The following is a 25,479-nucleotide window of genomic DNA, read 5'->3' on the forward strand; positions in this document are numbered from 1 at the left end:
GGGCCTCCAGTCAAGCGAGGCGCCCTCCACCCCCAGTCCGGGGAGGCCGCTCGGGGCCCCCAAGACTTGTGGGGTCGATGGAGCCCTAGCCGAACCCGAAGCAACCGCCACTACAGGATGACACACTTTAGGAGGCGATTTGGAATGCCTTGAATAGTCAAAAAAACGCCTTGAATGGTCTTTAGAGGCAGTTTGAAAAATGCCACATTTACTCCCGACGGGAAAAGCAATCCAGGGCAATTTTTACAAACGCCTTAAAAAGTGTCTAGCCTGGCGTTTTCAAGAATGCCGTTAGAGCTTACTAGGGCAGTTTCCAGAATGCCATTTTAGGTATCTGTGGCATTATTCAAAATGCCTTCATCTTTGCTTTGTGGCATTTTTTATAATGCCTCCAATGAAAAAAACATCTAATAAAAAAAACCTAAATTGTGGCCAATGAATCATCCAATTACATACTGATATATTGGTACAATCAAACCAATATTAGTGCTCATTCAACACCAAAAATTTGCAGTTTGCTATCTTTTTTAGATATCTTTCCAACTATTTCTCACATCACAGTTTACAACTAAAAAAATAACATTCTGTTACACTGAAGTTATATACTGGCTACAAGTGAGAGGAAAAGACAAACAAATCAATAAAGGGCCATGTGCAGTTGTTGAATATCTTGACGTGATAGCTTCTAATTGTTTCCAATGGCATCAGAACACTTGCCAGATAACGATAATCTTCGTACATGTCTCTAATCCAAAAATGAAATCCAATAATTGCCTGCAGAGTTTGAAATATTTTTGCACTTTAATCATCGTAATGATCAATGTTGTTAAAAGATTAATGATGATCAACTATTGATTTGATTCCCAGTGCAGATACATAATTCATAACTCATACCTCAAACATCTGATGATACATATGCTTTATTATGCTATATGATGCTGTAATAAACACGGGACGACTTGAGCAAAGTTCTTTCTAAAAGAACCAAAATGATGAAGTATGATATGGACAGCAAAAGTTAGATATTTTGCGCTCCATGACAACCTGAGAAGGTGGGTGGTGGTAAAAATAGTAAATGATGTTCCAATTATATTTTGTGCTCTGTTAAAGAATACAAAAGTATAAAGAAAAAGAAACGTCCAGTATACAAGATTATCAAATCATTACAATCTGGCAACCAGCCTAAAAAGAGGCCTTGCCTTGATATCATGCATAGCAACAACACATATGAAATCGGTAGGAAAGACTTAGGTTGTTTGGGTTATGAATTTTGTAGAGACCAGGTCTAGTAGGGTCTTGGAAAATTGCTGGTCTGTTTGGTTAACAGACAAAATAATGGATAACCAAAGCCAGTTTCCAGTAAAACTAGTTTTTTTTAAAAAAAAAGATTTGATTTAGTGTACTTTACATGAAACTGCAAGTATTAGGACAAAACAAAAATCATACAACAACAAATCCAAGCTTATAACACTAGATTTATCAAAAAGCTGCAAGTCACAGTATTGCAAAAACTACAAATTTAGCAATGTATTATAAATATACATTAAGACTACATATTTTAATGTTCCATCAATACAAGATTTATCAATGCATTTATTGCAAAACTACAGATTTTAGTGTCCCATCAAGATGTTCCAATTTTGATGATGTTGCAATATAATGATGTGGCAGTATAATGGTGTTCTAATTTTCTATCAGTTCAAAACATTTAACTCTCAAGCTGCAAGTTGAATAAGTCTAGAATTACATGAATTAGATTCACAATATATACAGTGCACATAATCAAAGTAACAAATTGTTGATCGATTTGAGTCAGATTGCATTCTACATGACTACATACTCTTTTAAACAGAACATAATGCAAACAAACAAAGAGACACAAAGAGATGATACTTACTGTCTCAGTGTTCCTCAGCTAACCAACCATAACATACTATCCTATATTGCTCTCAGGATTACTATTCTTAGGCCAGCACTGAAGTAAATATAATCATTAGTAGGTGCCCAAAATATTTTGAATTATTAGGGAATGCACCATGAAAAATATCCTGAATCCGTAAGATTTAAACATATATAGTATAATTGTTGGGGAATGCACCATGAAAGTATCTAGGGGCAAATAACTGTAATACAAGTCAAATGAGGTATCTGCAGAAATTATAATTGTCCATAAAATGAGTTGCTACATTTTACAATGCAAATCCACTTAAATACTAGTAAGAAACAATATATCCAGACCAATAGTTCTATTTCTTATCATGTAACAGCAGAGTTATTGCCATGGTCTTGAGAAAAGACATTCGAACTTGGGATAGGAGACTTACTTTCATAAGCTAGAACCGTGAAGTTGTTAGCACTTGGCTATTAGTGAACTTGATAGCACTTAAGGAACCAGCGCTGGCTTTTCCAAGAGTACTTGTCCTAGAATGTACATCTTCATGTCCTATGTTATCCTTGCATGTTAGATCATGTATTGTTCTCCTTTCATCCACCCTTTATCCATGATCAATCAATCGAAGTTAATTTGCACTTGTGACAGTCTGACAGATAGCAGCTCAACTCTTCAAAGTTCAAACATATCATCAAACCACAGAAATCTAGTGAGGCATATGCAGAAAATTATAACCCAAATTATAACTGTGCATAAATTTTATGGGGGAAAAACTTGTGTGTAGAATATCCCACAGAAAACTAGCATTCTAATCTTTGGATCAAGATTAAAGTGAACATAAAGGTTCTAGTAGCATTTCCAATGGATTTATATTGTTACTGTTTTAGAAAACAAAAGAGCAGATCCAATATGGTGGCTTCATCCAAAATACATGATTCAATTAGTCGTTGAGCCTCTCATAATGCAAAGAACTATATATTCAGCTAACCAGTCAGATCCAATATACTACCAGTTATGTTGCCTAATTAACATTTCTGAGTCATATACTAATTAATATACTAATAAATCCAGTCCCAACTATTCAAAAGGCACCCCTGCAACTAAGCACGCATACATAATGAATCACTAAGTTCAGATCACATCACAAACCATAGTATATTTTTGTTCCTATAAGGTTATAACCACCAAGATTTCTTGTGATAAAACTGCCAATAGAGTTCCTATTCAATCATGCTTATGCTTCACAACAAAACTAACTCTAATTTTATAGAAAATAGAGTATTACGCTCGTGTGTTACTTCCATACCAAGATTATTGAACTGTGCAGAACAGTCTCTGAGAAACATAAAACAAACATCTCGTTTGGAATTTTGGATGCTAGAGTTACTGCACCTAACACTTTGACATGCATAACACTGAAGTTCACTACTAGTTGCAAATACGTAGTAGAACATAAGCTTGTTATGAACACTGCAATTTCAGTACAATGAATTGGAACACTATTTCAGTGTAAGAAATTGCTTCCCTATAGCTCACTGTATGAATGATACGTACCGAACCAGTTATGAACTATAAAAACTCGCTTAGGCATTACTACAAACACCTTCAATGCATGAAAAACTGAGGTAAATTCAACCCAAATGGAAAAGCACAAACCTCAAGATATCATCGTGCTCAAACAGTAGTGTGATGGGTAGAGATGGAGACTAACATGTCTACTAAAATTCTCATTTCACACACCTTAAATCATATCACCAATAGATCGAGAGAGCCTAAATTCAACTATTAACTAAATCCTAAGTTCCAAACCAAAAATGTTCCTAACCATCCCTGGATTTAGCATTTAGGCAGTGGATGAGGGGAAGAGTTACCAATTCACGCGTGGCTTCGTCTGTAGGTGGAAGCTGGACCTCCGGGCGGCGGCGTCGCGGGCTCGGGGCGCGTGAGGCCGTGGGCTGGAGGGTGGAGGCAGCGAGGCGGCGCAACGGGTGATGGTCGAGCGTCGATGGCGGCACCGCGATGGGCAGCAGGCGGGCGGGACGCAGGCCGCTCGCCGGCGGCGAATCTCCCTATGAGCTAGGTCAACGGGCAGCGCTACGGCGCGATGCGCCGATGCGGAGATGGGCGACGCCGCAATGGGCGACATTCGACCGTCGACGGCGGCATGGCGCGACGGGCGACGGGCGGGCGCGCGGGGTGCCGGGCGGTCGCCGGCGGCGAGTCACCGGGCAGCGGCCGGGAGTCGATCACGCGCGCTCGCTAGCCGCGTGAGATTTTTTTTTTTCGATCTGATCTGATCGATCTATTCTGATTCGGATCTGATAAGGTAGCGTACGTGTGGTGGAAGGACTAATTTTTATACCTTAAATTCTTTCAGGGTTCTTTTTGCATATATGGTATAGATTAGGAGGAATTTCTCTCAAAAGTGCCTTCTATCTGTTACCCTGGCGATTTTAAAATTTATGGCGTTCCGTGATTACGCCTGAAATAGGAGATTTTCTAAGGCGCTAATGAAAATGCCTTGAAAGCACAGAGTTTTTGAGGCGTTTTTCTTTAAAACGCCTTCTAATGATAAAAGTATTGAAGGCATTAATTAAATTTGCCATGTATAGAGATACTTTTTGTGGCATTTTATGAAAATTGCCTTTGAAAGAGATGATTTGAGGCAGTTTTAAAGAAATGCCTTCCACAAAATGCCTTTAAATGACATACATCCTGTAGTGCGCTTCGGTGCGCGCTCCATGTGTTGGGCTCGGCCCTAAAACCACTTGGGCAGCAGGGGCGTCTGAGGCCGCAGGTGTCCAGAGCTCACCCCCGTGGCTCTCCGGAGCGGCCGTAGCGCCGGTGTTCACCGCCCCCTGGTTTCCCCCATCGGAGCCAGGAACAGTCACCGGAGTAGGCGGGGATGATTCCTCCGCGCCCGGAGCAACTCCCGAACCCCCACCTGTGTCAGACATAAGTTAAGAAAAGGAGAAAAAAGAAAGAGAGCCAAATACCGGGAAACGCGGTTGTCCAGGCAGACTCCCCCGAGCCCTCGGAGTCTGCGGGAATCACGATGGGGTCGGCGGAGGAAGAAACCACGTCTGCAGCCGCCGTCGGGCTGCTAGAAGCCTACGAGTGCAGATAGTTGGGAGCCACAGCCCGGAGAGGAATTGCCGGGATTGGGGAATCATTTCCCCTGGTCCGCTTAGTGCGCCAGCCTCCGCCACCGCCTCGTGAACCTTTCCGCTTGCCAGTGGACTTGGCGGCCTCTGCCACCTCGGCCTCCACCTCGGCCTCGCTCAAGGACGGGAGGGCCGGAAGTTGCAAGTTGAACCGGGCTGCCACCCGGTTGGTCCTCTCCCAAGAGCTGGTCCGTTCGGTCCGCTCTTGCTTCTCCTTTACGACCGGCTTCCCAAGGATCTTCTCGGCCTCCGTAATGGCCGTAGAGACCGGCGTCAGCAAAGCTACAAAAACGGAGCGCAGTCAGAAAAAGGGATCTCCTTTTTCATCAACGGAGCACCCGGAGCAGCGCCTTACTTGAGGAGGTCACCGGGCCCACATAGGCCCCGGCCTTGTCTTCGTCTCCCGAAGTAAGGTCGTGGACCCAGCCATTCCAGAGCGGAATGATCCGAAGCATGACGAATTCCTCCGTCAGGTCCGGCATGCTGAGCCACTTCGCCATCCTGCGGAGAGACTGGTGCAGCGGGTCGAGGTCTTCGTCGTCCGCATTGACCTCCGGGAGGTGGCGGAAGTAGATCTTGTTGGTGGAAGCCAGCCCGGAGTCCACCCCGACATCGAGGTAGAACCAGCACTGCGACCACCCAGTTGCCCAGCGGTCGTTTGCGGCCCGGGCTGGGAAATACTCAACCAGGCCCGAGCGCACCTGGAAATTCACGGAGGCGAAGGTTAAGGACTTCGTCTCTCCGCCGTCCGTGACCAGCTTCGGTTGACAGCCATGTCTACCCAAGAACAAGAGAAGGGAGAAGGAATCACAACCAAAGCTGATGCATGTCATCAGAAATTTCACCTCGATCTTTTTATCTGCATCTGCATCTGCATCTGCAGCTGCAAGCCTGCAACCTGATGGAGATCCAACTGCTCCCCATAGCAGAAGCGGGCGACCACGCCAAGCTCCCCCAGCGCGTCTAGCACGCCCCGGTCCACGATGTGCCGTGTCTCCGCCGTCAGCGTGCACGCCACGACGAGCACGTCGGAGCTCGCGGCGAGGTCGGTGGCGGTCGGGAAGTAGGTGTAGACCACGTCCTCCCTTCACCGGCGGTTGTGGTAGGAGACGACGCAGCCGAACGCCTCCAGTCTCCTCGCAATCGCCGAGCCGATGTTGCCCAGCCCGATGATGCCGACTCGCTTCCCGCCGATCTTGGATCCGAGGGGGACGAAATCACCGCGCTCCGGCCAGAGGCCACGCCGGACGTAGCGGTCTCCGACGGAGACGTGGCCGAGAACGTCGAACAGGAGGCCGACAGCGTAGTCGGCGACATCGGTGGAGTAGACCCCGCCGGCGTTGGCGACCTGTACGCCGCGGCTGGACCCGCCGCCGAAGACGAGGACGACGCGAGGTGGGTCGGCGTCGGCGGCCACCGCGGCGAGGAATGCGTGGATGGGAAGCGTCGGCGTCGAGAAGAGGGGAGAGAGAAAGGAGGAGGGAATGAGGATGACATGTGGGGCCACGTGGGTCCCACCATTTTCTTAATTATTTTGTATGTGAACTGACACGTGGGTCCCATGGGTTTTATTATTTTTTCGGCTCGAATTGCCACATAAGCGCCACGTCATATGAAGACCGAGTCAAATTAGCCACGTAGGCGCCACGTCAGCTAAAACCGCCCTCAAAACCACCGAGGGACCTCATCTGCACGGTTTTGATAGTTGAGGGACCTGTTGTGTCTGGTTTTCCGGTTGAGGGACGAAAATCGGATTGTTGACAAGTTAAGGGACCTCCGATGAACTTATTCTGTATAGAGTCTATACAAATAGCAACCGCATATTTTACCAAATAAGAAAGGAAAAAGAAACTGACGACGTGTAATCGAGAAACCGACAACTAATGGCTCCTTATTTGGTTGATTTTAGGGGAATAGCCTATTTGGTCCTTAAACTTTCATGGTCAATATAGTTCTTGATTTTTTTTATTTTGCTCGAATTAGTTCTCGGAGTCTTATCTTTGAGTCTACTATGGTCCTTGGACCTATAAAAAGGGCACGTAGGCATGCCATCTCATCATCTTATACAAATCTGTCATGAAATGCTTAATATACCCTTACATACAACATAAGAGAGAAAAAGGAAAAATGTCACACACTCTTACATTTGCAAATACTCAAATATATTGATTTATCTATCAATACATGCAACATAATCAATTTTGTGTATGTATCAATTCCTAGGATTAGATTAAATTATATAATCATATAAAATTAGTTATAGTATTTCGTATCACACATAAATGGACAAATTATATATTTCACCATCCATTTTTAATAAGATCATGACATGGCATTTCTACATGGCGTTTCTGGTAGGGCTAAGGTTCATATTGGACCATATAATAAAATTCAAGGATCTAATTGAACAAAATAAAATATCAAGGACGATATTGACTTAAGGCGAAACTTTAGGAATCAAATGGGCTATTCTCCCTTGATTTTACAATATGAAACAGCCAAGCACGGTGCACACGGACATCAACTTCAATCCGATGGGTAAAAAATTAACTGAGACAAAAATGTGGCGACACAATTATAGAAAATTTGATATCCTAATTTGCGTAGTGGACTATAGAAAAAAAATATGTCATGACCTACTTACCGTCCTCTCCATTAGCTTATTTTCATTTCCATGTGAATTATTGACGCCTTTTTAAAGTGTTTCCATATCTTCTCTCTTACTGCACAATAACTCTTTCAACTTTTACATGCCTCTAACTATACTACTGTAAAAGTGGAATCCTCTTCCTTCCATCTCCTTCAATCATCTTCCATCCTCTCTTTTTCATAGCACATACTTCCTCCGTTTCGTAATATAAGTTATTATAGCATTTTTCACATTCATATTGATGTTAATGAATCTAGATGGATTCATTAACATCAATATGAAAGTAGTAAAAGCTAGAATAACTTACATTGTGAAACAGAGGGAGTACCTAACTACGTGAGTATCATACGTTAAAACATGCCTATCTTTAATTATATAGGTTTGACCCGTTATAACGCACAGGATGTGATTAGAAAAGCTCGGACGCTGCACATATAAATCATAAAAACCAGAAATTTCATGGAAGGAAACATCCACAGTGGACTCATGTCTTATACGCGCCAACTTGGCCACTGGACGACAATGGCACTGCAACCGCTTAGCCGTGTAGACTGCGCGTCAAGTCGTCGGTGACTGATTCTCAGAAATTGCGACCAAACTGACAGGATCTGATTGAGATTTCAAGACCGAGAGGCATTATACCTGCCTTGCTGCCTCTCTGAACCTCTCATCCTTCATCGTCAGGGCAAGGCGTAGTATCACCAGCTCATCTGCTGTTACAGACGGGCTCTTGATCTGCAGCTCAGGTTAGATTGATTTGTACTGAATCTTGCTTTGTATCTTTTGGTTTGGTGCTTTTATGTCTATGTTTGATGGAAAATTCTTGGCATTGTGGGGCTTGTGGGTTTTAATGCTTGCAAAAATCGAAGATTTGACGTGGTTTTCCCCTCAGTGGCATCTACTTGCCTAGTTTAAACCTCACCGGATGAACACAACAACAAAATCCAGCCACGGTTTCAACCGTTTAGACGGATGCAGTAGAGGATACCTCTTGATTTCATCTCCGAAATTTCAACTTAAAATACATCTTGTAGAAAGAAAAACATTAAAGACAAATATCGTCAAAAAGTAGAGGGTAAAGTGAGCCATTTTCAATAATCGGGGAATAAGGTGAACCAAAAAATAGTTCGGAGGTTACGTGCACCGGAAAATAGTTTGGCATAGTAAAATAGCCTCTCTCTCTCTCTCTTCTGTGAATGAAGTTATTCCTGCTAAAGTGTGAGTGCATTCTTCTGGTGTTCTTGACCTCATATTTATGTCCACATCTCATTAAATAACTTCAAACTGAAGATAGTAAATCACAGAGAACATAGATGTTTTAAAGCGTCAAAGACAAAGGGATTAAGGACCTGATATTATTGAGGAAAGCCAATTTGAAACATTACTCCAACAGAAACCAGTGTCCAGGTGCCTTCAGCAAGACAAGATAAATGTGAGAGAATAATCTGAAAGCACACCGGCTTGTCACTAATTTTGCAAAAAAAAGAAAAATGATAAGATGCATACTTCAGTGGATTTTGAATCCACGTCATTAGAAAAATCTATCTAAAATCTTAGCTAGCACAACATGATTCTTAACTCATAATCCTCCTTTTTGAATAATATTATCACCAGACATATCTTTGGCTGACAAGGTCCATACTACTAATGACAAGAAAGTAATCCAGACAAAAATATCGAATTGCTGAAGCAGAGACAAAAAAATACCTATAGTCATTAAGAAATAAAATTGTTTAGGCATTTCAGCTAATGAAGAAATAAAAGATCGTATCACATGTTTTCATAAGAAATAACTCATGAGCGTCAACTTTACCTACTACTAATATGTGAAAAACATGATACTTTTTTTTTTACGGCTAAGAAAACCATGATATTGGAAAGCAGGGTAACTGGGAAAGTACAGGAGCCTTTGATGTAAAAGTAGAACGTAAAGCACCTCTGGAGCACCATCAGAAAGGGAAAAATTGGGAGGACACGAGGGCCTCAGTTCACTTTTTCAATGAGCAGTTGTAACCAATATGATCAAATTCAATAACTATGTGAAAAGCATCAGCAGGCAGCAGCTCAAACACTAGGGAGCAAGTGAATCAAGGTCCAGAAAGTAATTTAGTTTATTAAAATATTTCTGAAAGTCTACCATCAGGGAGTCTCATAATTAGATATTTCTGTATGCATGTACGGCATATGTAAAAAAGGAAAACAAAAAAAATTACCTCCCAAGTAAATGATTTGAAATACCCGATCTAATTATTATGAACCAGTTATGTAATAACAAATATGCATCAACTCTCAAACCTTTACAAGAATCTACGCTAACAATTTCAATGGAAATAGATGGGCCCGTTTGTACAAATAGAAAACCACATGGCCAGCTCTTGCTGGTACCAATTAACATGGGTATGTTTAATTTGCTGGAGTTTTAGATATTCCAGAGAAATTCAGATTATTATGTATTTTTTTAATCGTGTTGGTACTTTTTTTTATGAAACTAGCATGGATAATGACTCTAGAATGAAATGGTCTTGCCTAGAGCAGTCCATTTAATTTCTAGTTTGTTATTGATTTCTATATAATACATTGGAGTTTCAAAACTAAACCTGAATTTCGTTACAATGTGTAACCTTGCATAATACTGACCTAATGTAAAATAACCTAGGGAACTTATATAGCACAAACCTACGGTAAATAATTTTTTAATACTCACATATACTAATTTCAGTATACAGAAGAGATAGCTCCAATTTAATTTCAAAATGAATTTATATATTCATTGTGCTTGCATCTCGCTGGAAACTGTATTTGACTGTTACTGCTTTTGGATTTTGTTTCATTTTTTTTACATGCATTGGATTAAATGTTGTTTGGCTTATGTGTTCCTTATTTCCATCATCTGTAAAGCACATAATACATGGATCAGATCTATTCAATCAGATGATGTTCTTGCCTGATATTCTTAATTGTTAGCATATCACATAAAAGACTGACTCCATGTTTCTGTTCTTCAGCACTGATGGCGGAGGCAGTAATCCTTGCCATCTCAAAGATTGGTACCACTTTAGGAGAAGAAGCCACCAAGGCTGTTCTAGCAAAACTGTCTGAAAAGGTAACAAATTTGAAAAATCTGCCAAGGAATGTAACAAGAATAGAAAAGGAACTGAAGATGATGAACAATGTAATACAAGATTTGGGCACAGCAGATATCAGAAAAAATACCGTCAAGGGTTGGATTGCGGAGGTGCGCAAGCTGGCCTACCATGTTGAGGATGTAATGGATAAGTACTTGTATCATGCTCATCAAATGCAGGAAGATGGGAAAATGAAGAAGTTTGTGAAAGGAGCACAATATATCAAGATTTTTGATGAAATTGCTGACGAAATTGTCCGGATGGAAGAAGAGATCAAGCATGTTAAAGATCTAATGAAATGGTCTCTTTCGGCAGAGCTCATGAGTACAAATACACCTGATGATATTGAGAGACAAATATCTGGAGGCTGCCTGCCAGAATTTATTAAAGATGAAGACCTTGTGGGGGTTGAAGAAAATAGGAGAAAATTGACTGGATGGCTGTATTCCAATGAGCCGCATGGTACAGTGATAACAGTGTTCGGCATGGGTGGACTGGGAAAAACTACATTGGTAAAAAATGTGTACGACCGGGAAAAGGGAAACTTCCCTGCTCATGCTTGGATTGTTGTATCGCAGACCTACGATGTGGAAGAATTGCTGCGCACTCTACTTATGAAGGTTGCATACCGAGAGCAATCACCAGCTGCAAACATGAATAAAATGGATGTTTATGAGTTAACAGATAAAATAAAGAAAAAGTTAGAAGATAGCAAGTGCTTGATTGTACTGGATGATGTATGGGACCATGAAGCATACACTATGATGCGCAATGCATTCCAGAATCTCCAGGAAAGTCGGATTGTCATCACGACAAGGAAGGAAGATGTGGCAGCTCTTGCATCCTCAAAATATCGCCTTGAGCTCCAACCTTTAGGCAACACTGACTCATTCAATCTCTTCTGAGAATTTGGCCGAGGGGATAAGACGTAACCACTGTGACCCGATGCGCCTGGAAATAATGGCGCAGTTTCCTCGAAGCCATCAGAATAGCGTAAAGCATCTTCTGGGCCTGAGGGTATCGGGTCTTGGCGTCCCGGAGGGCCTCACTAACAAAGTAGACAGGCCGCTGCACCTTTCGGTGGGGCCGACCCTCTCCGCTAGGGGCTGCGTTCTTGGGGCGTTCTTCGTCCAAGCGGCCACGTGGGGCGCACTCGTCTTCTGTGCCGATGACCTCGGGGTCGGAGGACGACAGGGGCGGCCTTCCCACAGTGGCCTCGGGGCCATCCTGGGGGTCGGGGGCTCCTAGCGTCGTCGGACAAGCGGGCAAAGGGCTAACTCCGGTCGTCAGGGGCCTTAGGCCACCGTTCGACTCAGGGGCCTCTTCTCCCTGCTCTCTCCCGGGTCGAGTCGGCACAGGGTTAGCCTCGGGGTCAGAGGGCGATAGGTGCGGCCTTCCCGCAGTGGCCGCCGGGCCATCCTGGGGGTCGGGGGCACCTGGCACCATCTGACAAGCGGGCAGAGGGCCAGCTCCGGTCGTCGGGGGCCTTGGGCCATCGTTCGGCTCGGGGGCCTCTCCTCCCTGCTCTCTCCCGGGCCAAGCTAGCACAGGGTGGGGATGCGTGGAATGAGGATTGTCCTCATCGCGCTCCACAACCAATGCTGCACTAACTACTTGCGGGGTCGCCGCTAAGTAGAGTAGCAAAGGCTCATTTGGCTCCGGGGCGACCAGAACTGGGGGAGAGCTGAGATACGCCTTCAACTGAGTGAGGGCACGTTCAGCTTCCTCCGTCCAAGTAAACGGCCCGGAGCGTTTGAGGAGCTTGAATAAGGGTAGCGCCTTCTCTCCCAGCCTCGATATGAACCGACTTAGGGCGGCCATGCAACCAGTGACGCATTGCACATCCCTAAGTTTGCTGGGGGGCGCATCCGCTCTATAGCTCGTATCTTCTCGGGGTTGGCCTCGATGCCTCGGGCAGAGACCAAGAACCCGAGAAGCTTGCCCGCAGGTACACCGAACACGCACTTATCGGGGTTCAGTTTTATGCGGGCGGAGCGGAGATTCTCAAAAGTTTCCGCTAGATCTGAGAGTAAGGTCTCTTGGTTGCGCGTCTTTACAACCAAGTCATCGACATAAGCTTCAACATTACGTCCTATTTGGCTACCCAAAGAAATTCGAGTAGTACGTTGAAAAGTAGGACCTGCATTCTTTAACCCAAAGGGCATTGTCGTATAACAATAAGTTCCTATGGGGGTAATGAACGCAGTTTTTTCCTCATCCTCCCTAGCCATGCGAATCTGATGGTAACCAGAATATGCATCTAGAAAACACAAAAGGTCGCACCCCGCTGTGGAATCGACAATCTGATCTATGCGAGGCAGGGGGTAAGGGTCCTTAGGACATGCCTTGTTAAGGTCGGTGTAGTCGATGCACATCCGAAGCTTGCCGTTCGCCTTGGGAACGACCACCGGGTTCGCCAGCCACTCCGGATGGATGACCTCGCGGATGAATCCGGCCTCCAGAAGTCGCGCCACCTCCTCGCGGATGAAGGCTTGACGTTCGGGGGCCTGCCGCCGCACTTTCTGCCGAACCGGCCTTGCGCCCGGCAGCACGGCGAGACGGTGCTCAATCACCTCCCTGGGGACCCCGGGCATATCCGCCGGTCTCCATGCGAAGACGTCAGCGTTTGCCCGCAGGAAGGAGACGAGCGCGTCTTCCTATTTGCCGTCCAGAAGACCACCAATCCGAGTGGTCTTGGACGGGCCGTCGCCCAGGGCAACCTCCTTGACCGGGACCTCGTCACATGTGATCATCCGCTGCCTCGGGGCGGTGGGGACGGAGGTGCCAAGCCTCTCGTCGCCACCCTCGGGCTTGGACGCGGCGGAGAGGTGGTCCGCACGCTGCTCCATACAAGCGAGCGCGACTTTGAGGTCGCCATGGACAGAGATGGGGCCACCGGGGCCCGGCATCTTCATCTGGAGGTAGGCATAGTGGACCGCCGCCATGAACTTCACCAACGCGGGCCTCCCCAGGACCGCGTTGTAGGGCAGACTGAGGTCCGCCACATCAAAGTTCACCCGCTCCGTGCGGAAATTGGCGGATCCACCGAAGGTGACCGGGAGGTCGATATGACCTAGCGGCCAAGTGTGACCCGGCGTCACACCGATAATCGGCTGGGACGGCCGGAGCACCATCCCCGGGGCCTTGATGGCGTCAAAGGCCGCGGGGGAAAGGATGTTGAGGGCTGCTCCTCCATCAATGAGGACACGCCCCAGCTTCACGTTGCAAACAGTGGGGGAAACCACCATTGCAATCTGCCCTCCCCGGGCAACGCACGGTGGGTGGTCGGTCTGGTCGAAGGTGAGGGCAACCTCCGACCACCGCGCCCGGCGCGTCGCCTCATGAGTAGGGGCCGCGGCCAGAAGCTCTCGCTTCATGGCCTTGAGGCTCCGGCGAGAAACGTGAGCGCACGCTCCCCCATCGACGGTGGCAATGGTGGCCCCAGGCTCTTGGAAGCCTAGGTCATCATCGCCGTCATCAATGTCCTCGGCGGGGGCCTTCTGCTTGGCCTCACCTCGCCGATTGCCGGAAGGAACCGCCGGGGACTTGCCCTCTCGGCGCTCCTCCTCCTCTCCTCCTCCCACTTCCTCGTCCGCTCAGCCAAACTTATGGAGGTGGCTACTTCTATAGTCAAGAGGTGTCAAGGTCTACCGCTAGCGATTGTATTTATGGGAAGCCTGTTGTCCTCAAGGAAACAAACAGAATATGCCTGGAATCAAACATACAGCCAACTTAGAAATGAGATGATAAAAAATGATCATGTCCGGGCGATCCTAAATCTGAGCTACCACGACATGCCAGGAGACCTAAGAAACTGCTTCTTGTATTGCAGCATGTTCCCTGAGGATTACTCCATGTCAAGGGAGAGCCTTGTGCGATTATGGGTTGCAGAAGGCTTTGTAGTGAGAAAAGATGGTAACAAACCAGAGGATGTAGCTGAAGGAAATCTCATGGAACTCATTCACCGTAATATGTTGGAAGTTGTTGAGAATGATGAGCTCAGCAGGGTGAGTACCTGTAAGATGCATGACATTGTGCGCAACCTGGCTCTTGATGTTGCTAAAGAGGAGATGTTTGGCTCAGCAAGTGATAATGGCACAATGACGCAGCTGGATACAGAAGTTCGTCGCTTCTCAACATGTGGATGGAAAGATGATAGCGCACCAAGGGTGTCATTTCCGCACCTCCGAACTCTATTGTCCCTTCAAGCAGTTTCATCCTCCACCAGCATGCTGAACTCAATTTTTTCTGGATCAAACTACCTTAGTGTTCTCGAGCTGCAAGACTCTGAAATCAGTGAAGTGCCGACATCCATAGGTAATCTGTTTAATCTGCGGTACATTGGCTTAAGACGCACCAACGTAAGTAAGCTCCCAGAATGTATTGAGAATCTCTCTAATCTGCAAACTTTAGATATCAAGCAAACCAAAATAGTGAAATTACCACGAGGAATTGTTAAGGTCAAGAAGTTGCGGCACCTTATAGCTGACAGATATGCTGATGAGAAACGGACAGAGTTCCGATACTTCATTGGAGTGGAAGCTCCTAAAGGGTTATCTGGTTTGGAAGAACTACAGACTCTTGAAACTGTTCAAGCCAGCAAGGAATTAGCAGAACAGCTGGAGAAGCTGACGAAACTGCAAAACTTGTGGATTGATAATATCAGTGCTACTAATTGTGCAAAGCTTTTTACTGCTCTGTCCAAGATGCCACTTCTTTCAAGCCTGCTTCTCTCTGCATGTGATGAGAAGGAGGTACTCTGCTTCCAAAATCTCAATCCAATATCCAAGATGTTCCATAGGCTAATTGTCCGAGGGCAGTGGGCCACTGGGACACTGGAATTGCCGATATTTCAGGAACATGGTAAAAATCTCAGGTACCTAGCTCTAAGTTGGTGCCAACTTGGAGAGGATCCACTTCGAGTGCTCGGGCTACATGTTCCAAACCTCACATACCTGAGACTTAACAACATGAATAGTGCAAACAGGTTGATCATTACTGCAGGATCCTTTCCCAAGTTGAAGACAATTGTCTTGAAGCTCATGCCAAATGTCAACCGGCTGAAGATCGCAGATGATGCACTTCCAGTCATTGAAGGTTTATACATCGATTCACTGGCAGGGCTGGAGAGAGTCCCTGTGGGCATTGAAAACCTTTTCTCCCTGAAGAAACTCTGGCTTCTCAATCTGCATCAAGACTTCAAAGCAGACTGGATTCATAGAGAAATGCACCGGAAAATGCAGCATGTTCCAGATCTGCGTGTTTAGGAGTGGTGTGCTACATCTTCCTTCGATGAATAACTTGAAAAGTGCATCTGCATTCACCCAATCCTCTCTAAAAAGACATTGGCTCTGGTGTACTTGGTATCTGTACATCTGGTTCATATTTTTCTTCAACAAGTCATGAAATATCGACTCTCTTAGTCTCTTTGCCATCAGGAGTCACGACCTGAAGTTCCTTGGGTCTTTGCCTTGTGTTTCACTTCCAGTTCTTAAATCCGTTTCAGGTAGCGCACTGTTTAATATGAATAATGATCCTTTCTTCCCATTTTGACATGGATTTATTACATAATGATCTCATAGCATCCCTTTATATATTGTTTGTTGGACGATAGCAGCAATACACTCCTCTGTAGGAAAGCAGGATTGCAACATCAAATTTCAGAGACAAAAACAGATCTAGCCTCCTAGCATTTCAAACATATATACTTTGGCAAACGAAAATTCGGTGAAACACTCAAAGCAATAATAAACAAACCTATTGATAAAGCCGATGTAAAGTTTTATACTGAAACAGTATGAGCAGTGGGCAACCCTCAATACGACATGGCATGCCACCACTAAAGGCACTAATTCATTGCTCTAGTACTGTATGAACTCTCTTTGTGTTGAAAGTGCCATATGTATTTTAGGGCATAAATCCCCACATGAACATGGAAGGAAGAACAGTATCTACAGAACTGAAATTTTGACAAAACTGAACTCGCTACCACATCAATATACCACCTAGCTCAAACATCTGAAACGCAACCAACGAATTGGGCTAGCTATCCAAGCAAATAATCCGATAGATTGAATCGGTGAGTTACCAGGCGAATCTGGCCAGAAGCGTCGGCGCAGCCCACCTCGCCGGCCGCCGGAGACTCCAGAAAACGCTCGCCGTGAAAAATGCCGTCGCCGGCGAGCGCTTGTTGGGTTTCGGCCTGCTATAGAGCGGCCCACAAGTGAATTCCGGCCCACACTACTAAGCCCATTATAGTAACCGAGTATTTTGTCAAATAAAAAAAAAGAAAAGGAAAAGAAAATAATTGACGACGTTGAGTCGTTGACCTCGCTGCTGAGTGTTGACCCGGCCCAGATGAACTTGACAAAATCTGGCCATTGAGCCGTCCAACCGACGGCTCAGATTGACTGCGGTAGTGGATATCTCTTCTCTAGGCTTCTTCCTGGAAATTTTGGCTGAACTTTCGCAGCGGTTTCTTCTGCTAGTTCAGTGTGGATGCTGCTAAGCGCGTGGGACTTGGTCTCAAGTCGTCGCAGGCTAAAGAAGTTCAGATCAAGGCGAGGGAGAGAGAGGGGAGTAGCCTCTCGACCTCCAGAAATCATCATCTGACTAGCTCTGCGCTTCGATGGATTAGCTGACGAAAGAAGACCCTTGTTCTGATTTACAGGTGAGATTCTATCTCTTGCTGCTTGCAGCTCTAGCTCGAAGATCTGTACTGAATCTTCTTGTATATTTTTTGGTGCCTTAGAGACTCTCAGATCTCGAATAGTTTTCCTTCTTTTTTTTTGGTCTGGTTGAAAGTTCTTCAGTTTCTGGCGAGAATTTTCCTCCTGGGATTAGAGATTATCAGTTCTTTTTTGCTTGAAAATCTTGGGGATTCGTTATGAATTTGAGCGAGCATCACATAGAACAGCAGTGAACAGTTCTTTTTGTTCCAAAAAAATAACAGTCGATCCTCTCACCGCCAAAAGCGAGCTTTTTTTCTTTTTTGTTTTGGTCTAGTTCTGCATTTTGGAGATTTCTGTATATGCTGGCAGTATAACTATATCAATTTCAACATCACATTGTTTACTTCTGATGTTTTGTTGGAAGAATAATATTTTGTTTTTAACTTTGGTGCAGGGTTTTCATCACATTATTTCGCCATCTGCTGCAATAATACTTATAACTACAAGCTCAAGTCAAGCCCCCACGAGGTGATCAGTCTCAAATGTTTGCATCCTCTCATATATTTATTTCTCTGTGGCCCATGTTATATCGAGTTGCTACGGCCATCTGATTCAGTTTAGATAAAGAATTCTCATTAGTAACAATCCTAATAATTTCACTGCAATGTAGTTTTACATCACCCTGTACTTGGGTGAAAGCATAATGTTACAGAATAAAATAAATGTTACAGGATAAATTAGTTTGGCGACATAAAGAGATAGAAACATGCCAACTTGGTTCCTGGGTCCTTGGCTAAACTGCTGATGCTCATGCATTTAGCAGAGGCCACATTAACTGATTGTCCAAAAAACATCAGTTTATTTTCAGTTCAACTCTCACACAAACACAAGCCTCAGAGCTTCAGTGAAGTTCTGTTGTAAAGAAAGCATTTCTACAAATAGAGCATTGCACCAGTAAAGGATTCAACCAAAATAACCATTCTACATCTTGGTATAAAGAAATTTGAAGTTCTGAACCCACAAGTACATCCAATGGTCGTGTCTTTAGATATGAAACTGCTTTGAACTTTAAAAAGCTTTTTGGCTAGGCAGAGGGTAAGATCCAACCACTTGAGAAGTTCAGATTGGTGGGAAACAATGACTAATTTCCATGACATTCAGAAAGGATTGATTTTACTAATTCCCTAAGGGTAAAAGACAGCTATAAACTACTTCCTCAGTTTCACAATGTAAGTCATTCTAGCATTTTCCACATTCATATTGATGCTAATATCTATATATATCTAAATTCATTAGCATCAATATGAATGTGGAAAATGCTAGAATGACTTGCATTGTGAATATCTAAATTCATTAGCATCAATATGAATATGGAAAATGCTAGAATGACTTACATTGTGAAACGGAGGGAGTATAAAATAAGACTGCACCATGCAATACCTCTTCCAATAGAACCAGGGTCTTTCAATGAACATAACAATTTTTAAGGAGCAACAGTTTGCCACAGGCTTAGAAATGAAAATGGATTAGGATCACCATCTTGCAATAGACTTCCCCATCTCCAGCACTATTTCTGGATTAAACAGAACAGGAAATGACCGCAAATGCCATTCCTCCAGTAAGGACCCTTCAGGATTGGTTCATGATGAACTTGGACACTATATAATTCCACACCACAAACAGAACAGGTTATGGCCGCTTGGTTGAGAAATTCGTCCATAACCTTAGATATGAAAGGAAATATTATATTGGAATTTAGGCAACATTATCATCCTTTGCTTTGCACTTCTAAGAAAGTTAATTTCCTACTTTGGATAAAGAATATATATACCTTTTGATAAGTAGGTCCACCTGATAATGCATAAGAATAACAATCTTGTTACGAACAAGAAAGCAGTTTGTTAAGAAAGATGAAATAGCAGAAATCATTGGGGAAACATGGTAACATCACCTCTTGAAGAAAACATAGATGATTTCCAACAAGACAATTAAGACATAATTCATTCAATTAGTAGAAGAAATCATAGCACTGGGATTTAAATCAATAAGAAGTAGGTCTCTCCAGCTAACGAATACAATGAAAATTATGAACTTTACGGGCACAAAAATGCTTACCTTCAGTGACATATAACACCATAAATGGTCCAAAACTATTTACCTGATGAAATTACGAGTGTTGCAGGCGCTTCAAACAAAACAGTTCTCAAGTATCAGCTATATCCACCAAAAGTGATCAAATATGTCTGATGTGTGATCATCATTGTGTTATTTTTTTCTTTTTTACAAACCAGAATAACCAAGTAGTACTGTAGAGTACATAACAAATATATTCAAGAATATCAACAAGTAAAAAGGAGAGCAGTCAAAGGATAGTACCTTTCAATTCTCTTTTGCAACATTGATCTTACCCAGTACCTGAATCAAAAAGCACCAGCATAATCACCAGTACTATCTATATTTTTCTTAAACATATAACTTGGATTGAATTCAAAGTTCAAACTTTAATTTTTTATGTAACAGTATACGTTATGGATGTTGATTCATGGATAGGGTAAGGGTCCGAAGAACAGGGGATAGGACGTCCACCCTCAGTTAGCACCAGCAGAGCTTCTCTCGTTCAAAGCAAAGAGAGGCTCTGAGACTTATTGGACTTTAGAGATTCAGTGTTAGGTGATAATGGGGTACATGGGGTCCCTTTATATATGGAGGGCTGACTTAGCATCCAAGGAATTAATCTGTAATATTATACAAACCAATCCAATCTCTATCTCTATTTTAGTAACAAACCTCATCTCTTTCCAGCTAGGTAATCTCCACGCTTTATTTGACTGAATCCTAATTTGCTAATTAACCTGATATGTAGCTGTAAGGTCCTGCTCACAGTCATAAAAAGTTCATAATTCATAGTTTCATCTTTTCCAATACTTCAGTTTCAAGTTTGAACATCCTGCCCCTGGATTCTACTAGTTTACACCAATTTGCTGCTGAATCATGTAACACGAACTGTTTTCTTTTGTTCAGCACAAATGGCAGAGGCTGTAATGCTTGTGGTCTCAAAGATTGGCTCCGTTTTATTAGAGGAAATCACCTTCACAGTGATAAGCAAGCTATCTGAAAAGATTACTAATCTGAAGGAATTGCCGGTCAAGGTTAAGGAAATAGGGAAAGAACTGAACATGATGAACACTTTTATAAAAAGGATAAGTACAACCGATCTTACAGATGATGTCAAGGCCTGGATTGCTGAGGTGCGAGAGCTGGCCCACTGTGTTGAGGATGTACTTGATAAATATTCATATCATGCTCTTAAATTGGATGAAGAAAATGCTGTGAAACAAATCTTCACCAAAGCTAATTATATCAAAGTTTTCAGCGAAATTGCTGATGAGATTACCCAGATCGAGGGGAAAATTGAGAATGCTGTAAAGCGGAAAGATCGGTGGCTGCAACTGTCTGAGCTTACACCCTACCCACTGGCTGATGTTCAAAGAAAACAATCTCGAGATTGTCTACTGGAACTTGTTCAAGATGATCTTGTTGGTATTGAAGATAACAGGAAACAATTGACCAAATGGTTGTACTCCGATGAGCAAGGCAGCACAGTGATAACAGTATCTGGTATGGGTGGACTTGGAAAAACCACCCTGGTTGCAAATGTATACGAGCAAGAAAAGATGAACTTCAACGTTTATCATTGGATTGTCGTGTCACAAAAATATGACATAGCTGAATTGCTGAGAAAAATGTTGAGAAAATGTTGGTCTCTAGAACATACACAGCTAGCAGATTTGGACGCTCATGACTTGAAAAGTGCCATAAAGGAAAGATTAAAAGATAGTAAATGTTTGGTTGTATTGGATGATGTCTGGAACCGAGAAGTATACACTCAGATAGGGGATGCATTCCAGAACCAAAAAGCAAGTCGCATAATCATCACAACACGACAGGACCAGGTAGCATCTTTAGCAAACATAACACGGCAACTCAAACTCCTGCCATTGAAGCACAATGATGCATTTGATCTCTTATGTAGAAAGGCTTTCAATGCCAGCATGGGCTGCAAGTGCCCGCAGGAGCTTGAGAAACTGGCTGATGATATAGTAGATAGGTGCCAAGGACTGCCACTAGCAATCGTATCTATAGGTGGCCTGTTGTCTTCAATGCCGCCAACGAAATATGTCTGGAATGAAACATACAAGCAACTACGAAGTGATCTAGCAAACAACAATCATGTTCAAGCAATTCTAAATCTGAGCTACCAGGACTTACTAGGAGAACTTAGAAACTGCTTCTTGTATTGTAGTTTGTTCCCTGAAGATCATGAGTTGTCACGGGAGACCCTTGTACGGTTGTGGGTTGCAGAAGGCTTTGCAGTGCAAAAAGAACATAACACACCAGAGGAGGTGGCCGAAAGATATCTTCGGGAACTGATACAACGGAATATGCTAGAAGTTCTGGAATATGATGAGCTAGGCAGGGTTAGTAAGTGTAAGATGCATGATCTCGTACGGGACCTTGCTCTTTCTATTGCTAAAGAGGAGAAGTTCGGTTACGCAAATGATTTTGGCACCATGGTAAAGACAAACAGGGAAGTTCGCCGCCTGTCATCATGTGGATGGAAAGACAAAACTATGTTGAAAGTTAAGTTCCTGCGTCTTAGGACCCTAGTGGCACTTGGAATTACAACATCCTCCCCTCAGATGTTATCCTCAATTTTGTCTGAATCCAGCTACCTTACTGTTCTCGAGCTACAAGACTCTGAAATAACTGAAGTGCCGGCATCCATAGGAAATTTGTTTAATCTACGTTATATTGGCCTGCAACGCACTAGAGTCAAGTCACTTCCAGAGTCTATTGGGAACCTGTCCAGCCTCCACACTCTCAACATCAAACAAACCAAAATACAAAAGCTACCACGAGGCATCGTTAAGGTCAAGAAGTTGCGGCACCTTCTAGCTGACAGATATGAGGATGAAAATAAGTCAGAGTTCCGGTATTTTATTGGAGTGCAAGCACCTAAAGAGCTATCCAATCTGGAAGAACTCCAGACCCTTGAGACAGTGGAAGCCAGCAAGGACCTGGCTGAGCAGCTGAAGAAACTTATGCAACTACGGAGCGTGTGGATTGACAACATAAGTGCTGCTGACTGTGCAAATCTTTTTGCTACACTATCAAAGATGCCGCTTCTTTCTAGCTTGCTTCTATCCGCAAGTCACGAGAAGGAGACACTTTGCTTGGAAAATCTCAAGCCAAGTTCGGAAAATCTCCATAGGTTGATTATCAGAGGGTGCTGGGCAGCTGGGACACTACAGTCCCCAATATTTCGTGACCATGGGAAATTTCTCAAGTATCTGGCCATAAGCTGGTGCCATCTTCAGGAAGATTCTCTACTCCTCCTAGCACCACATGTGCCAAACCTCACCTATCTTAAACTTAACAGGGTGAGTAGTGCAAGCAGCTTGGTTCTTTCTGCAGGTTGCTTCCCACAGCTGAAGACGCTCGCCTTGAAGCGTATGCCTGATGTAAACCACTTGGAGATCATAGGCGGTGCCCTCCAGCATATTGAAGGTTTATATGTAGTGTCACTCCCAAAGCTGGACACTATCCCTGAAGGCATTGAGTCCCTTAGGTACCTGAAGAAGCTGTGGCTTTTGGGTCTGCATAAGAATTTCAGATCTCAGTGGGAAAAAAATGGAATGCAACAAAAGATGCAACATGTTCCAGAGTTGCGTGTCAAGGACTAGAAACTTGCTTGTTTTTGCCGTAATATCTGTCTGGTGAGTCTGTGTTCAGCCACACTCCAACAAATGATCAGTTTATGACAGATGAGCTAGCTGCACCACTACATCACAACCTCATTATTGGAAATAAGTCCTGAAATATTGGCTATCCTAGCCATCAGGGAACTCATTTGTCATATTTTCTATTGTAGTTTTATTTCTTCACAACTTTGCAGAATTTATGAAACCAGTCCTTTCATTGTTGAACATATGACATTTGGTGTAGTACCAATTGAAATGGTGGCACCATCACAAATTCACAATACAGGGGTGCCTTCCGCTCCGCAAAAATTCAAATGTATCTAAAGTTAACTCTCAAACATTTTAATTGCTTGCCCGATTTAAATGATCAAGATGATAAAACACACTCTTGAACAAAAGATGAAGTAAAAAACACACATCTGAAATAAATTTCTTCTTAGCTTTCCAAGCAAGCAGCTCTCCTGACAGGTTTCTGTTCAAAGGGATGGGGGATTCAGCAGCAAAGGATGACAGAAAATAAGGCGCAATGGACAAAGATGCTAAACAACTGAGACAAACGGAGTTCAATGGTGTAGTCATCTTTCCTTGATTTTGGTATTGTATTTAGCTGAAATAGTCTGAATGACTACTCTGCATCTATAAACCAGCTATAAACACATATCCAGAAGATAAAAGAAGAGAGAGAAGAGTAGCGGGCTACAGATTTGTAGCCAGCTGCAGCACGGACTCCAAGACACAATGTTTGTATGACAGGTGGGACTATATATTAATTAGTGTAGTATATATGTTTATAGATAACTATTGTATATGAATTGGTTATTAAATTGACTATAGTTGATTTGAAGCTAATAGTTGGCTATACTATTAAACTTGCTCTAAAGAGGCTATCTGACCATGTGCTCTGTGTGACATGGCAGTCCTGAGACTCCTGAGCACTACGAGAATCGTTTGCTCTGAACTGAATGTGTATGTATCCCCATACTCAACAAACATGAACAATGGCATTTCCATTCTACTCACATCAGCGTACACGAAAATATCGACAGAATCAGCGGTGAACTGGGGGGAGTTACCAGGGCGAGAAGAGGGCCGGCGCCCGCGCGAGGGGGGGCGTGGGCGGGCGGTGGCCGTTCGCTACGGAAGCTGCCCCCCGGCCGGCGGCGCTGAGCGCGATGGAGTGGACGGGCGGCGGCGCCGGAGCCCGCCGCCGGCGAGAGCCCCGTGGAGGCCTTGCCACTGGGCTGGGCACTGCTGTGCTTTGTAGTCGAGGACTCGAAGGCCGTATGCGGTGCGAGTTGAAGGGCCCGATGGGTTGGGCCGGGCCTGCGCCTGTTGGGCTGAGAGAGCAGGCGGTGGATTGGGATGAAGGGCTCGCAGGATGCGCATTTTGGCCTGTTTTTCATTGCTTCAGCCCTAGGATAATGGAGCTGGAGCCGAGCCAAGGAATTTTTAAAATTTTTATTTTCTTGTTTATTAGAATATTTACAAAAATTAAATAGTTTTTTGTTTTAAAAGTTTAGAGATTACACTCTTCCAGTCCTTTGGAGGGCGTTTTTTTTATTATTTTTTTTCTCTTAAGAAAACGCTCTCTAGATGAGCAACAAAGGGCTTAAATGCAAAATTTCCCGTACAACTTATCAACTTGTATTTTTACAATTTTAAAATAGGTCATATGAAGTCGGATGCAACTAAAATTTATATCAAAATTGTAGAACTTGAGGAGATTTACAACTTTATGGTTAGCAACCTTTTTATTTAAGATCGTTTAGGTGTACAAATATTCGTTACAAAATCTGAATTTTTTTAATAAAATTTCAGATATATATTTCAAATGATCTCCGATGAAGACAAGCTTTATATAAAAGTTGTAGACATTAATGAGATCTACAACTTTATAATTTACCCTTTTTCTCATTTAAAAATATTTAGAGTATCAAATAAATATTTCTATTTTTTAGTAATTAAAACCAACGAGAGGGTCTAAATAAAAAAATATTTTAAACCCTTCTCGCTCTCAAGAAGGGTGTTTTTTTCTTAAAAAACCTACATGGCGTTAGGAGGGTAGATCTGTAAATTTGTAAAACAAAAAATTATTTTTTATAATTTTCTAATTAAAAAATTAAAATTCCCAAGCCAAGTACTACAAGCGGCATGTTTGTTGGGTATGGTTCTAACTCTAACTCCATAACAATGCTTCACTTCTGTAGTTAATTTTT

The 25,479-nt window shown here is 43.4% G+C and overlaps 4 protein-coding genes and 1 long non-coding RNA gene across 5 annotated transcripts; 3 read left to right on the forward strand and 2 right to left on the reverse strand.

Moving 5' to 3' along the window:
- Nucleotides 1-408: 408 nt before the first annotated feature.
- On the reverse strand, nt 409-8,706 carry LOC4350129 (uncharacterized). The gene is made up of 6 exons (XM_066305812.1): nt 8,694-8,706; nt 6,147-6,579; nt 5,411-5,946; nt 4,604-5,337; nt 2,325-2,561; nt 409-774 (listed from the first exon to the last, which is right to left on the reverse strand). The coding sequence occupies exons 1-4, from the start codon at nt 8,704-8,706 to the stop codon at nt 5,003-5,005; spliced, it is 1,317 nt and encodes a 438-aa protein (XP_066161909.1). The 3' UTR covers nt 409-774; nt 2,325-2,561; nt 4,604-5,002.
- Nucleotides 8,355-16,396, forward strand: LOC4350130 (disease resistance protein RPM1). Its single transcript, XM_066305155.1, has 2 exons — nt 8,355-8,451; nt 10,711-16,396. Exon 2 carries the CDS (start codon nt 10,716-10,718, stop codon nt 11,733-11,735), a length of 1,020 nt encoding a protein of 339 aa, XP_066161252.1. The 5' UTR covers nt 8,355-8,451; nt 10,711-10,715; the 3' UTR covers nt 11,736-16,396.
- LOC136353868 (disease resistance protein RPM1-like) lies at nt 14,439-16,396 on the forward strand. The gene has a single exon (XM_066305154.1). The coding sequence runs from the start codon at nt 14,439-14,441 to the stop codon at nt 16,095-16,097; it is 1,659 nt and encodes a 552-aa protein (XP_066161251.1). The 3' UTR covers nt 16,098-16,396.
- Nucleotides 16,397-17,286: 890 nt separating this feature from the next.
- LOC4350132 (disease resistance protein RPM1) lies at nt 17,287-23,490 on the forward strand. Its single transcript, XM_015761360.3, has 3 exons — nt 17,287-17,500; nt 17,956-18,029; nt 20,523-23,490. The coding sequence occupies exon 3, from the start codon at nt 20,528-20,530 to the stop codon at nt 23,243-23,245; it is 2,718 nt and encodes a 905-aa protein (XP_015616846.1). The 5' UTR covers nt 17,287-17,500; nt 17,956-18,029; nt 20,523-20,527; the 3' UTR covers nt 23,246-23,490.
- Nucleotides 23,010-24,529, reverse strand: LOC112936935 (uncharacterized). Its single transcript, XR_003239464.2, has 2 exons — nt 24,337-24,529; nt 23,010-23,735 (listed from the first exon to the last, which is right to left on the reverse strand). It is a non-coding gene; the product is annotated as an uncharacterized lncRNA (long non-coding RNA).
- Between the last annotated feature and the right edge of the window lie 950 nt (nt 24,530-25,479).

This window comes from Oryza sativa, chromosome 11 (genome assembly GCF_034140825.1).
Source record: "Oryza sativa Japonica Group chromosome 11, ASM3414082v1".
Taxonomy (NCBI): Eukaryota; Viridiplantae; Streptophyta; class Magnoliopsida; order Poales; family Poaceae; genus Oryza; species Oryza sativa.